Source organism: Oncorhynchus clarkii, chromosome 3 (assembly GCF_045791955.1).
Source record: "Oncorhynchus clarkii lewisi isolate Uvic-CL-2024 chromosome 3, UVic_Ocla_1.0, whole genome shotgun sequence".
Taxonomy (NCBI): Eukaryota; Metazoa; Chordata; class Actinopteri; order Salmoniformes; family Salmonidae; genus Oncorhynchus; species Oncorhynchus clarkii.
In genome coordinates, this window is record NC_092149.1 from 79,260,706 (window position 1) to 79,275,256 (window position 14,551).

At 46.4% G+C, this 14,551-nt stretch overlaps 1 protein-coding gene across 20 annotated transcripts in view; it reads right to left on the reverse strand.

Annotated features, from left to right (window-relative positions):
• LOC139405484 (peripheral plasma membrane protein CASK-like) overlaps nucleotides 1–14,551 on the reverse strand; it is a 190,505-nt gene that overhangs the window by 23,548 nt on the left and 152,406 nt on the right. For 15 of the 20 annotated variants that reach the window (XM_071147840.1, XM_071147836.1, XM_071147838.1 and 12 more), the window contains 5 exons: nucleotides 5,219–5,407; nucleotides 4,827–4,905; nucleotides 3,551–3,636; nucleotides 3,058–3,126; nucleotides 2,266–2,340 (listed from right to left, as the gene is read on the reverse strand). In XM_071147840.1, the coding sequence (XP_071003941.1) occupies nucleotides 2,266–2,340; nucleotides 3,058–3,126; nucleotides 3,551–3,636; nucleotides 4,827–4,905; nucleotides 5,219–5,407 (498 nt within the window). The remainder of the gene's footprint in view (nucleotides 1–2,265; nucleotides 2,341–3,057; nucleotides 3,127–3,550; nucleotides 3,637–4,826; nucleotides 4,906–5,218; nucleotides 5,408–14,551) is intronic. The other 5 variants (XM_071147841.1, XM_071147844.1, XM_071147843.1 and 2 more) reach the window with 1 other exon arrangement.

Here is a 14,551-nt window from a genome sequence, read left to right on the forward strand (position 1 = left end):
ACTGTATTTTTTTGTGAAGAATCAACAACAAGTGGGACACAATCATGAAGTGGAACGACATTTATTGGATATTTCAAACTTTTTTAACAAATCAAAAACTGAAAAATTGGGCGTGCAAAATTATTCAGCCCCCTTAAGTTAATACTTTGTAGAGCCACCTTTTGCTGCGATTACAGCTGTAAGTCGCTTGGGGTATGTCTCTATCAGTTTTGCACATCGAGAGACTGAAATTTTTCCCCATTCCTCCTTGCAAAACAGCTCGAGCTCAGTGAGGCTGGATGGAGAGCATTTGTGAACAGCAGTTTTCAGTTCTTTCCACAGATTCTCGATTGGATTCAGGTCTGGACTTTGACTTGGCCATTCTAACACCTGGATATGTTTATTTTTGAACCATTCCATTGTAGATTTTGCTTTATGTTTTGGATCATTGTCTTGTTGGAAGACAAATCTCCGTCCCAGTCTCAGGTCTTTTGCAGACTCCATCAGGTTTTCTTCCAGAATGGTCCTGTATTTGGCTCCATCTATCTTCCTATCAATTTTAACCATCTTCCCTGTCCCTGCTGAAGAAAAGCAGGCCCAAACCATGATGCTGCCACCACCATGTTTGACAGTGGGGATGGTGTGTTCAGCTGTGTTGCTTTTACGCCAAACATAACGTTTTGCATTGTTGCCAAAAAGTTAAATTTTGGTTTCATCTGACCAGAGCACCTTCTTCCACATGTTTGGTGTGTCTCCCAGGTGGCTTGTGGCAAACTTTAAACGACACTTTTTATGGATATCTTTAAGAAATGGCTTTCTTCTTGCCACTCTTCCATAAAGGCCAGATTTGTGCAATATACGACTGATTGTTGTCCGAAGGACAGAGTCTCCCACCTCAGCTGTAGATCTCTGCAGTTCATCCAGAGTGATCATGGGCCTCTTGGCTGCATCTCTGATCAGCCTTCTCCTTGTATGAGCTGAAAGTTTAGAGGGACGGCCAGGTCTTCGTAGATTTGCAGTGGTCTGATACTCCTTCCATTTCAATATTATCGCTTGCACAGTGCTGCTTGGGATGTTTAAAGCTTGGGAAATCTTTTTGTATCCAAATCCGGCTTTAAACTTCTTCACAACAGTATCTCGGACCTGCCTGGTGTGTTCCTTGTTCTTCATGATGCTCTCTGCGCTTTTAACGGACCTCTGAGACTATCACAGTGCAGGTGCATTTATACGGAGACTTGATTACACACAGGTGGATTGTATTTATCATCATTAGTCATTTAGGTCCACATTGGATCATTCAGAGATCCTCACTGAACTTCTGGAGAGAGTTTGCTGCACTGAAAGTAAAGGGGCTGAATAATTTTGCACGCCCAATTTTTCCGTTTTTGATTTGTTAAAAAAGTTTGAAACATCCAATAAATGTCGTTCCACTTCATGATTGTGTCCCACTTGTTGTTGATTCTTCACAAAAAAATACAGTTTTATATCTTTATGTTTGAAGCCTGAAATGTGGCAAAAGGTGGCAAAGTTCAAGGGGGCCGAATACTTTCGCAAGGCACTGTATATATATAGGAACAGAGATGTATAGAAACAGGTATGTATAGGAACAGAGTTGAATAGGAATATAGTTGTATAGGAACAAAGATGTATAGGAACAGAGTTGTATAGGAACAGAGATGTATAGGAACATAGATATATAGGAACAGAGATGTATAGGAACAGAGTTGAATAGGAATATAGTTGTATAGGAACAGAGATGTATAGGAACAGGGATGTATAGGAACAGGGATGTATAGGAACAGGGATGTATAGGAACAGGGATGTATAGGAACAGAGCTGTATAGGAACTGAGCTGCATAGGGCCAGAGCTTTGTATGTGACTGTGTGAGGATTCCCAGTTATTTTGTGTACTGAAGGTGTCAGCAGAAAGGCACAGCATTTTTACAACACATGGCAGCACTTTACAGCACATGGGAGCGTTTTACAGCACACCAATTTGTAAACGGAGATATCGGAAATTTGGCTAGAGGTTAAAGGTTGAAGGCTGGTCTGAAAAGCTAGCCATGAGGGCGAGGAGTGACATTCTCTGTACCAGTATCATAACTTAATGTGATATACAACTGAAAAAGGAAACAAAAATACATGTTGGAGAGGGGGAAAAATATATTATGATAACAAACAACAACTGAGTCAAAGGTCTGTGTTGGTCGACTTAGGGGAGAAGGGGGTAGTTTTGGTGTTTGGTTTGGTGTTCAGGGGCTGAGGTGGGTAGGTGGGGGTCCTTACCGAGATAAAACTGTTAACACTGGAGTGGCCAGTGCCATTGGCAGGGGATTGCCTGGAGTTGGAGGGGGACTCTCTCTGTAACAAGACGCATAGGTCAGACACACACACACACACACACACACACACACACACACACACACACACACACACACTCTATCGACTATCTACTTGTTCACCAATACAAAGAAAAAGACATTTCACACTTCATGATAAACAAGTAGAAATGACTGTCTTCAATGTCTTCAATGAACTCATAAGGTGTGCAATCAAATCAAATCAACATGACTGTCTTACTTACTAATCGTAATAGCAATGATCCCTGCACCTCTCCATCTCGCCACAGAGGGGCAGTATGCTCACAAAGACTGTCTCATCCAGGTCAGGCTAGAACGTTAGCTGTGAGGCTAATCATCAGATAGCACAACTACATTCTGGTCTCTATGTGACTGACTGGCCAGACTGGGGATCTGTGTGTGGTTGGTGCCAGATCACACTTACAGGTTACAAGGGACAGAGGTCAGGGTAGGGTGCGGGGCGTTCCGGTATCTTGGTTGTGAAATTGGTGTGCAGTGTGTCTGACCCAGCCCTGAGCAGAACACAGCAGGACACAGCAGATCCCCACCCGAGGGAAAAGTTCACACATGCACACACACACATTCAGCCACCAGGCAGGCGGTTGGTTGGTTGGTTGGTTGGTTAGTCAAAGGGTCAGAAGTTTAAACATCCCCAACGTTAACAGGATGGGTCGCAAGGAGAGAAGGTCGGGGAGAGAGGGAAAGGGCGGTGCGTTACCTCACAGGAAGATCCTTGTGTCCGGTAGCTTGGCACTATCTTAAAGGTGATGCTGCCTCGCATCTCTTTCTGTGAACACATAAACACACACACTCAGCATTGAAATACACAAGTACACAAGATGTCACGCCTGCTCACCCTCCCTGGCACAGCATTACATACTCCTGCCACAATCAGTACGCACACCTGCCTTTCTCCATAACCTGCATCCGTGTATTATTGGAGTCACCTGGACTCAATCACCTGTTTGTTACCTCCCCTATATGTGTCAGTTCCCCCTCTCTGTTCCCCCACTGCTGCAGAGATTGTCGTGTGTCTGTGTATCTGTATGCTGATGCTGTCTCTGTCTTGCTCTTTGACTGTTCCTAATTAAATATCAACTCCCCGTACCACACACACACACACACACACACACACACACACACACACACACACACACACACACACACACACACACACACACACACACACACACACACACACGCCCACTCACCAGCATCCTCTGTAGTTGCTCTACTGTTTGGTTGGCTACACTGATGCTGTTGATCTCTCTGATCTCATCTCCTACATGCAGCGTTCCTAAAAAACACACGACAAACAGTCATTACACTACAGACACTGTCATGAAGATGACCTGGATCAATCTACAGACACTGTCATGAAGATGTCCTGGAACAATCTACAGACACTGTCATAAAGATGTCCTGGAACAATCTACAGACACTGTCATGAAGATGTCCTGGAACAATCTACAGACACTGTCATGAAGATGTCCTGGAACAATCTACAGACACTGTCATGAAGATGTCCTGGAACAATCTACAGACACTGTCATGAAGATGACCTGGAACAATCTACAGACACTGTCATGAAGATGACCTGGAACAATCTACAGACACTGTCATGAAGATGTCCTGGAACAATCTACAGACACTGTCATGAAGATGACCTCGAACAATCTACAGACACTGTCATGAAGATGTCCTGGAACAATCTACAGACACTGTCATGAATATGTCCTGGAACAATCTACAGACACTGTCATGAATATGACCTGGAACAATCTACAGACACTGTCATGAAGATGACCTGGAACAATCTACAGACACTGTCATAAAGATGTCCTGGAACAATCTACAGACACTGTCATGAAGATGACCTGGAACAATCTACAGACACTGTCATGAAGATGTCCTGGAACAATCTACAGACACTGTCATGAAGATGTCCTGGAACAATCTACAGACACTGTCATGAATATGACCTGGAACAATCTACAGACACTGTCATGAAGATGACCTGGAACAATCTACAGACACTGTCATAAAGATGTCCTGGAACAATCTACAGACACTGTCATGAAGATGACCTGGAACAATCTACAGACACTGTCATAAAGATGTCCTGGAACAATCTACAGACACTGTCATGAATATGTCCTGGAACAATCTACAGACACTGTCATGAAGATGTCCTGGAACAATCTACAGACACTGTCATAAAGATGACCTGGAACAATCTACAGACACTGTCATGAAGATGTCCTGGAACAATCTACAGACACTGTCATGAATATGTCCTGGAACAATCTACAGACACTGTCATGAAGATGTCCTGGAACAATCTACAGACACTGTCATAAAGATGTCCTGGAACAATCTACAGACACTGTCATGAAGATGACCATAATAATATGTTGACCAGTCTAGTCTATTGACCAGTAATAATGACAATATCTGTTAGTGTAATAGAATGAGGTGGCTGGCTACCTTGTCTGTGGATCATTCCTCCGTGCATTATCCTGGCTACGATACAGTGGTTCAGATTGTTCATCTTCAGCGTGATGCCCTGGAGAGAGAGGACAGGGTTCAGGGGTTAAAGGTCAAGCTTAGGGTCAGAGACTGAGGTGCCAGGCTGAAGGGAAGAATAGGGAGAAAAGAACAGAGTGTGTATGACTGCTTGTGGGCCATGTGTGATAATAAATATTGTGTTAATACTTGCAATGGCAGAACCTGTTTGTGTGCGTCATGTCATATAATCTGTGCATGTGTAAGTGTGTCTGTGTATGTGCTGTGTATGTGCGGTGTATGTTCATGTGTATGTGCTGTGTATGTGCATGTGTATGTGCATGTGTGTGCGTGTGTGGGTGTGTGTGTCGTACCATAGGTTCATCAGTGTTCTTCTGGAACTGAACCAGGCGTACTCTCGTCACGTTCTCTAGGTCCATGTCTCCGTTGGTGTTCTCGGGAGAGTCTCCGTTCAGGTAGGGTGAGGTGGGCGGTGGGGTCACCCTCAAAGCCTCATCACTGTACACCTCATGGGCCACCACGTCATGGGTCTGGAGCAAGGCCTGGAACGGGTATTGAGAGATGAGTGAGTGACAGGAGGAGAGAAACAGAGAGAGGGAGATAGATCGCCATCAAGGGTCTACAGCAAGGCTGACCTAGACACACATCAAGTACTATACTCACTATAACACATCTCTCTCTCTCTCTCTCTCTCTCTCTCTCTCTGTCTCTCTCACTCTCTCTCTCTCTCTCTCTCTTTCTCTCTCGCTCTCTTTCTCTCTCTCTTTCTCTCTTTGTCTCTCTCTGTCTCTCTCTTTCTCTCTCTTTCTCTCTCTGTCTCTCTCTGTCTCTCTCGCTCTCAGCTTTGGGGTGAATCTACTGATGGCACTACCCAAAGACAACCAGCTTTACTTTACTCAATGACAGAGTGAAGTTCTGAGAGGAGGCATGCAGTAATAAAACCACAACAAAGACTACTACCATAGTCTTTTAATAACGCACGCAGTCACCCCACACACTTACTGAGAGTTCAAACATACACACACATACTCACACAAACATGCACGCACACACACACAGAAGGAGAAGGAGATCAGAGAGTGAGACATGAAGGTAGCGGCAGCCTCTCTGACTCTCAATAAACTACATCCCCACAGGGAGCACACACACACACACACACACACACACACACACACACACACACACACACACACACACACACACACACACACACACACACACACACACACACACACACACACACACACACACACACACACACACACACACACATTACCACAGGAGTGCAGAAGGTGTGTGTGTGTGAGTGTGAGTCTAATGAGAGCAAGATCATGGGTTTGAAGTGAACTACCCCCGGACAGAGATGCTTTAAAGTGACAGTCCCCCGAAAACTTTATCTTAACAACCTGATCTGAAGTGATTTCAGCACAGTAACAAAGTGCATCCTACCTTCAGTTGAACACTGCTATGGACACAACATAGACCAGTGTCATTACCTTATATTAGGCAGGGTTCAGGTTTGACCAGAAAATGATGACACCTTCAGCCATCTACACTATACTACAACAGGAACATTAAAAGCTAGACACACTCCTGTACTTATTTTGGAAGATGATAAAAGAGGGAAAACATCTGTGGAACTGGAATTCTGAAGTCAACCCCAGAGTTCTAGAATATTTGGTCCGGAATAAAGTTGACCAAAAATGGAATTCTACAGTTCCAGAATTAGAAGGTTAGTAGCTAGTAGAGTGAGTGGTGGACGACGGAGACATCACAAGGTGCTCATGAGAGAGTAGTGGCAGGCTGAGGACACATATGCCCCTGTCTGTGTGTGTCTAGGGATGTGGCAGCTTGTACCTAATGGTTCCTGCCTCCCTCGTATCACCACCTCTGCCTCTCCGTTCCCCCCACCTCTTTCTTCCCTCTCTCCATCTCTCTCCTCCCTCTTTCACTCTCTCCATCTCTCTCCTCCATCTCTCTCCTCCCTCCCTCCATCTCTCTCCTCCCTCTTTCCCTCCCTCCCTCCATCTCTCTCCTCCCTCTTTCCCTCCCTCCATCTCTCTCCTCCCTCTTTCCCTCTTTCCCTCCCTCCATCTCTCTCCTCCCTCTTTCTTCCCTCCCTCCATCTCTCTCCTCCCTCTTTCCCTCCCTCCATTTTTGACAGACCGTGTAGAGCTAGACAGACCGTGTAGAGCTAGACAGACCGTGTAGAGCTAGGCTCTAGGTCAGATCTACACGACTCACTCACCACTCCATTTCACTCACAATCTCTCCATCTTTCCAAAACCCTCCTTCCATCTCTCCCCTCCACCACTCTCTCTCTCTCCCTTCACAGTACAGTCTGTATTGCTAGGCCCCAACTCTCTCTCTCTCAATTAAATTTGAAGTTAAGGTCTTTATTGACATGGGAAACATATGTTAACATTGCCAAAACAAGTGAAATAGATAATACAAAAAAGTGAAATGAACAATACAAATTTACAGTAAACATTCCAAACTTAAAATGTCATATGTCTAACAATGGGCAAATATTTAAAGTACAAAAGGAAAAATAAATAAACATAAATATGGTTTGTATTTACTATGGTGTTTGTTCTTCACTGGTTGCCTTTGTCTTGTGGCAACAGGTCACACATCTTGCTGCTGTGATGGCACACTGTGGTGTATCCCCAAGTAGATAAGGGAGTTTATCAAAATATTATTTGTTTTTAAATTCTTTGTGGGTCTGTGTAATCTGAGGGAAATATGTGTCTCTAATATGGTCATACATTTGGCAGGAGGTTAGGAAGTGAAGCTCAGTTCCCACCTCATTTTGTGGGCAGTGTGCACTGGCTCTTGAGAGCCAGGTCTGTCTACGGCAGCCTTTCTCAATAGCTAGGCTCTGTTTTTTTGGTTAATTTTTTCCAGTGTGTCAAGTAATTCTCATTTTGTTTTCTCATGACTTGATTGGGTCTAATTGTGTTGCTGTCCTGGGGCTCTGTTCACAAACACAAATAGACCCAACCAAATCATGAGAAAACAAAAGATAATTACTTTTAAAAAACAGAGCAAACTAGAATGCTATTTCAAATCAAATCAAATTATATTTGTCACATGCACCGAATACAACAATGTGTAGACCTTACAGTGAAATGCTTACTTACAAGTCCTTAACCAACAACGCCATTTTAAGAAAAGTCCTAAGAAAAGTAAGAGATAAGAATAACAAATAAATAAAGAGCAGCAGTAAAATAACAATAGCGGGGCTATATACAGGGGGTACCGGTACAGAGTCAATGTGGAGGCTATATACAGGGCGTACCAGTACAGAGTCAATGTGGAGGCTATATACAGGGGGTACCGGTACAGAGTCAATGTGGAGGCTATATACAGGTGGTACCAGTACAGAGTCAATGTGGAGGCTATATGCAGGGCGTACCAGTACAGAGTCAATGTGGAGGCTATATACAGGGGGTACCAGTACAGAGTCAATGTGGAGGCTATATACAGGGCGTACCAGTACAGAGTCAATGTGGAGGCTATATACAGGGGGTACCGGTACAGAGTCAATGTGGAGGCTATATACAGGGGGTACCGGTACAGAGTCAATGTGGAGGTTATATACAGGGGGTACCGGTACAGAGTCAATGTGGAGGTTATATACAGGGGGTACCAGTACAGAGTCAATGTGGAGGCTATATACAGGGGGTACCAGTACAGAGTCAATGTGGAGGCTATATACAGGGGGTACTGGTACAGAGTCAATGTGGAGGCTATATACAGGGCGTACCAGTACAGAGTCAATGTGGAGGCTATATACAGGGGGTACCAGTACAGAGTCAATGTGGAGGCTATATACAGGGGGTACCGGTACAGAGTCAATGTGGAGGTTATATACAGGGGGTACCGGTACAGAGTCAATGTGGAGGCTATATACAGGGGGTACCAGTACAGAGTCAATGTGGAGGCTATATACAGGGGGTACCAGTACAGAGTCAATGTGGAGGCTATATACAGGGGGTACTGGTACAGAGTCAATGTGGAGGCTATATACAGGGCGTACCAGTACAGAGTCAATGTGGAGGCTATATACAGGGGGTACCAGTACAGAGTCAATGTGGAGGCTATATACAGGGCGTACCAGTACAGAGTCAATGTGGAGGCTATATACAGGGCGTACCAGTACAGAGTCAATGTGGAGGCTATATACAGGGGGTACTGGTACAGAGTCAATGTGGAGGCTATATACAGGGGGTACCGGTACAGAGTCAATGTGGAGGCTATATACAGGGCGTACCAGTACAGAGTCAATGTGGAGGCTATATACAGGGCGTACCAGTACAGAGTCAATGTGGAGGCTATATGCAGGGGGTACCAGTACAGAGTCAATGTGGAGGTTATATACAGGGGGTACCAGTACAGAGTCAATGTGGAGGCTATATACAGGGCGTACCAGTACAGAGTCAATGTGGAGGCTATATACAGGGGGTACTGGTACAGAGTCAATGTGGAGGCTATATACAGGGGGTACCGGTACAGAGTCAATGTGGAGGCTATATACAGGGCGTACCAGTACAGAGTCAATGTGGAGGCTATATACAGGGCGTACCAGTACAGAGTCAATGTGGAGGCTATATGCAGGGGGTACCAGTACAGAGTCAATGTGGAGGTTATATACAGGGGGTACCAGTACAGAGTCAATGTGGAGGTTATATACAGGGGGTACCGGTACAGAGTCAATGTGGAGGCTATATGCAGGGGGTACCAGTACAGAGTCAATGTGGAGGCTATATACAGGGGGTACCAGTACAGAGTCAATGTGGAGGCTATATACAGGGGGTACCAGTACAGAGTCAATGTGGAGGCTATATGCAGGGCGTACCAGTACAGAGTCAATTTGGAGGCTATATGCAGGGCGTACCAGTACAGAGTCAATGTGGAGGCTATATGCAGGGCGTACCAGTACAGAGTCAATGTGGAGGCTATATGCAGGGGGTACCGATACAGAATCAATGTGGAGGCTATATGCAGGGCGTACCAGTACAGAGTCAATGTGGAGGCTATATGCAGGGCGTACCAGTACAGAGTCAATGTGGAGGATATATGCAGGGGGTACCGATACAGAGTCAATGTGGAGGCTATATGCAGGGCGTACCAGTACAGAGTCAATGTGGAGGCTATATGCAGGGCGTACCAGTACAGAGTCAATGTGGAGGCTATATACAGGGGGTACCGATACAGAGTCAATGTGGAGGCTATATACAGGGGGTACCGATACAGAGTCAATGTGGAGGCTATATACAGGGCGTACCAGTACAGAGTCAATGTGGAGGCTATATACAGGGGGTACTGGTACAGAGTCAATGTGGAGGCTATATACAGGGGGTACCGGTACAGAGTCAATGTGGAGGCTATATACAGGGCGTACCAGTACAGAGTCAATGTGGAGGCTATATACAGGGCGTACCAGTACAGAGTCAATGTGGAGGCTATATGCAGGGGGTACCAGTACAGAGTCAATGTGGAGGTTATATACAGGGGGTACCAGTACAGAGTCAATGTGGAGGTTATATACAGGGGGTACCGGTACAGAGTCAATGTGGAGGCTATATGCAGGGGGTACCAGTACAGAGTCAATGTGGAGGCTATATACAGGGGGTACCAGTACAGAGTCAATGTGGAGGCTATATACAGGGGGTACCAGTACAGAGTCAATGTGGAGGCTATATGCAGGGCGTACCAGTACAGAGTCAATGTGGAGGCTATATGCAGGGCGTACCAGTACAGAGTCAATGTGGAGGCTATATGCAGGGCGTACCAGTACAGAGTCAATGTGGAGGCTATATGCAGGGGGTACCGATACAGAGTCAATGTGGAGGCTATATGCAGGGCGTACCAGTACAGAGTCAATGTGGAGGCTATATGCAGGGCGTACCAGTACAGAGTCAATGTGGAGGCTATATGCAGGGGGTACCGATACAGAGTCAATGTGGAGGCTATATGCAGGGCGTACCAGTACAGAGTCAATGTGGAGGCTATATGCAGGGCGTACCAGTACAGAGTCAATGTGGAGGCTATATACAGGGGGTACCGATACAGAGTCAATGTGGAGGCTATATACAGGGGGTACCGATACAGAGTCAATGTGGAGGCTATATGCAGGGCGTACCAGTACAGAGTCAATGTGGAGGCTATATGCAGGGCGTACCAGTACAGAGTCAATGTGGAGGCTATATACAGGGGGTACCAGTACAGAGTCAATGTGGAGGCTATATACAGGGGGTACCGATACAGAGTCAATGTGGAGGCTATATACAGGGGGTACCGATACAGAGTCAATGTGGAGGCTATATGCAGGGCATACCAGTACAGAGTCAATGTGGAGGCTATATGCAGGGCGTACCAGTACAGAGTCAATGTGGAGGCTATATGCAGGGCGTACCAGTACAGAGTCAATGTGGAGGCTATATACAGGGGGTACCGGTACAGAGTCAATGTGGAGGCTATATACAGGGGGTACCGGTACAGAGTCAATGTGGAGGCTATATGCAGGGCGTACCAGTACAGAGTGAATGTGGAGGCTATATGCAGGGGGTACCGGTACAGAGTCAATGTGGAGGCTATATACAGGGCGTACCAGTACAGAGTCAATGTGGAGGCTATATGCAGGGCGTACCAGTACAGAGTCAATGTGGAGGCTATATGCAGGGCGTACCAGTACAGAGTCAATGTGGAGGCTATATACAGGGGGTACCAGTACAGAGTCAATGTGGAGGCTATATACAGGGGGTACCAGTACAGAGTCAATGTGGAGACTATATGCAGGGCGTACCAGTACAGAGTCAATGTGGAGGCTATATACAGGGGGTACCAGTACAGAGTCAATGTGGAGGCTATATGCAGGGCGTACCAGTACAGAGTCAATGTGGAGGCTATATACAGGGGGTACCAGTACAGAGTCAATGTGGAGGCTATATACAGGGGGTACCAGTACAGAGTCAATGTGGAGGCTATATCCAGGGGGTACCAGTACAGAGTCAATGTGGAGGCTATATACAGGGGGTACCAGTACAGAGTCAATGTGGAGGCTATATACAGGGGGTACCAGTACAGAGTCAATGTGGAGGCTATATACAGGGGAGGGGGTACCAGTACAGAGTCAATGTGGAGGCTATATACAGGGGGTACCGGTACAGAGTCAATGTGGAGGCTATATACAGGGGGTACCAGTACAGAGTCAATGTGGAGGCTATATACAGGGGGTACCAGTACAGAGTCAATGTGGAGGCTATATCCAGGGGGTACCAGTACAGAGTCAATGTGGAGGTTATATACAGGGGGTACCGGTACAGAGTCAATGTGGAGGTTATATACAGGGGGTACCGGTACAGAGTCAATGTGGAGGCTATATCCAGGGGGTACCAGTACAGAGTCAATGTGGAGGTTATATACAGGGGGTACCGGTACAGAGTCAATGTGGAGGCTATATACAGGTGGTACCGGTACAGAGTCAATGTGGAGGCTATATCCAGGGGGTACCAGTACAGAGTCAATGTGGAGGCTATATACAGGTGGTACCGGTACAGAGTCAATGTGGAGGCTATATCCAGGGGGTACCAGTACAGAGTCAATGTGGAGGCTATATACAGGTGGTACCGGTACAGAGTCAATGTGGAGGCTATATCCAGGGGGTACCAGTACAGAGTCAATGTGGAGGCTATATACAGGGGGAACCAGTACAGAGTCAATGTGGAGGCTATATACAGGGGGTACCAGTACAGAGTCAATGTGGAGGCTATATCCAGGGGGTACCAGTACAGAGTCAATGTGGAGGTTATATACAGGGGGTACCGGTACAGAGTCAATGTGGAGGTTATATACAGGGGGTACCGGTACAGAGTCAATGTGGAGGCTATATCCAGGGGGTACCAGTACAGAGTCAATGTGGAGGTTATATACAGGGGGTACCGGTACAGAGTCAATGTGGAGGCTATATACAGGTGGTACCGGTACAGAGTCAATGTGGAGGCTATATCCAGGGGGTACCAGTACAGAGTCAATGTGGAGGCTATATACAGGTGGTACCGGTACAGAGTCAATGTGGAGGCTATATCCAGGGGGTACCAGTACAGAGTCAATGTGGAGGCTATATACAGGTGGTACCGGTACAGAGTCAATGTGGAGGCTATATCCAGGGGGTACCAGTACAGAGTCAATGTGGAGGCTATATACAGGGGTACCAGTACAGAGTCAATGTGGAGGCTATATACAGGGGGTACCAGTACAGAGTCAATGTGGAGGCTATATACAGGGGTTACCAGCACAGAGTCAATGTGGAGGTTATATACAGGGGGTACCAGTACAGAGTCAATGTGGAGGCTATATACAGGGCGTACCAGTACAGAGTCAATGTGGAGGCTATATGCAGGGGGTACCAGTACAGAGTCAATGTGGAGGTTATATACAGGGGGTACCAGTACAGAGTCAATGTGGAGGCTATATACAGGGCGTACCAGTACAGAGTCAATGTGGAGGCTATATACAGGGGGTACTGGTACAGAGTCAATGTGGAGGCTATATACAGGGGGTACCGGTACAGAGTCAATGTGGAGGCTATATACAGGGCGTACCAGTACAGAGTCAATGTGGAGGCTATATACAGGGCGTACCAGTACAGAGTCAATGTGGAGGCTATATGCAGGGGGTACCAGTACAGAGTCAATGTGGAGGTTATATACAGGGGGTACCAGTACAGAGTCAATGTGGAGGTTATATACAGGGGGTACCGGTACAGAGTCAATGTGGAGGCTATATGCAGGGGGTACCAGTACAGAGTCAATGTGGAGGCTATATACAGGGGGTACCAGTACAGAGTCAATGTGGAGGCTATATACAGGTGGTACCGGTACAGAGTCAATGTGGAGGCTATATGCAGGGGTTACCAGTACAGAGTCAATGTGGAGGCTATATACAGGGGGTACCGGTACAGAGTCAATGTGGAGGCTATATACAGGGGGTACCAGTACAGAGTCAAAGTGGAGGTTATATACAGGGGGTACCGGTACAGAGTCAATGTGGAGGCTATATACAGGGGGTACCGGTACAGAGTCAATGTGGAGACTATATACAGGGGGTACCAGTACAGAGTCAATGTGGAGGTTATATACAGGGGGTACCGGTACAGAGTCAATGTGGAGGCTATATACAGGGGGTACCGGTACAGAGTCAATGTGGAGACTATATACAGGGGGTACCAGTACAGAGTCAATGTGGAGGCTATATACAGGGGGTACCAGTACAGAGTCAATGTGGAGGCTATATACAGGGGTACCAGTACAGAGTCAATGTGGAGGCTATATACAGGGTATTACGGTACAGAGTCAATGTGGAGGCTATATACCAGTACAGAGTCAATGTGGAGGCTATATACAGGGTATTACGGTACAGAGTCAATGTGGAGGCTATATACAGGGGGTACCAGTACAGAGTCAATGTGGAGGCTATATACAGGGGGTACCAGTACAGAGTCAATGTGGAGGCTATATACAGGGGGTACCAGTACAGAGTCAATGTGGAGGCTATATCCAGGGGGTACCAGTACAGAGTCAATGTGGAGGTTATATACAGGGGGTACCGGTACAGAGTCAATGTGGAGGTTATATACAGGGGGTACCGGTACAGAGTCAATGTGGAGGCTATATCCAGGG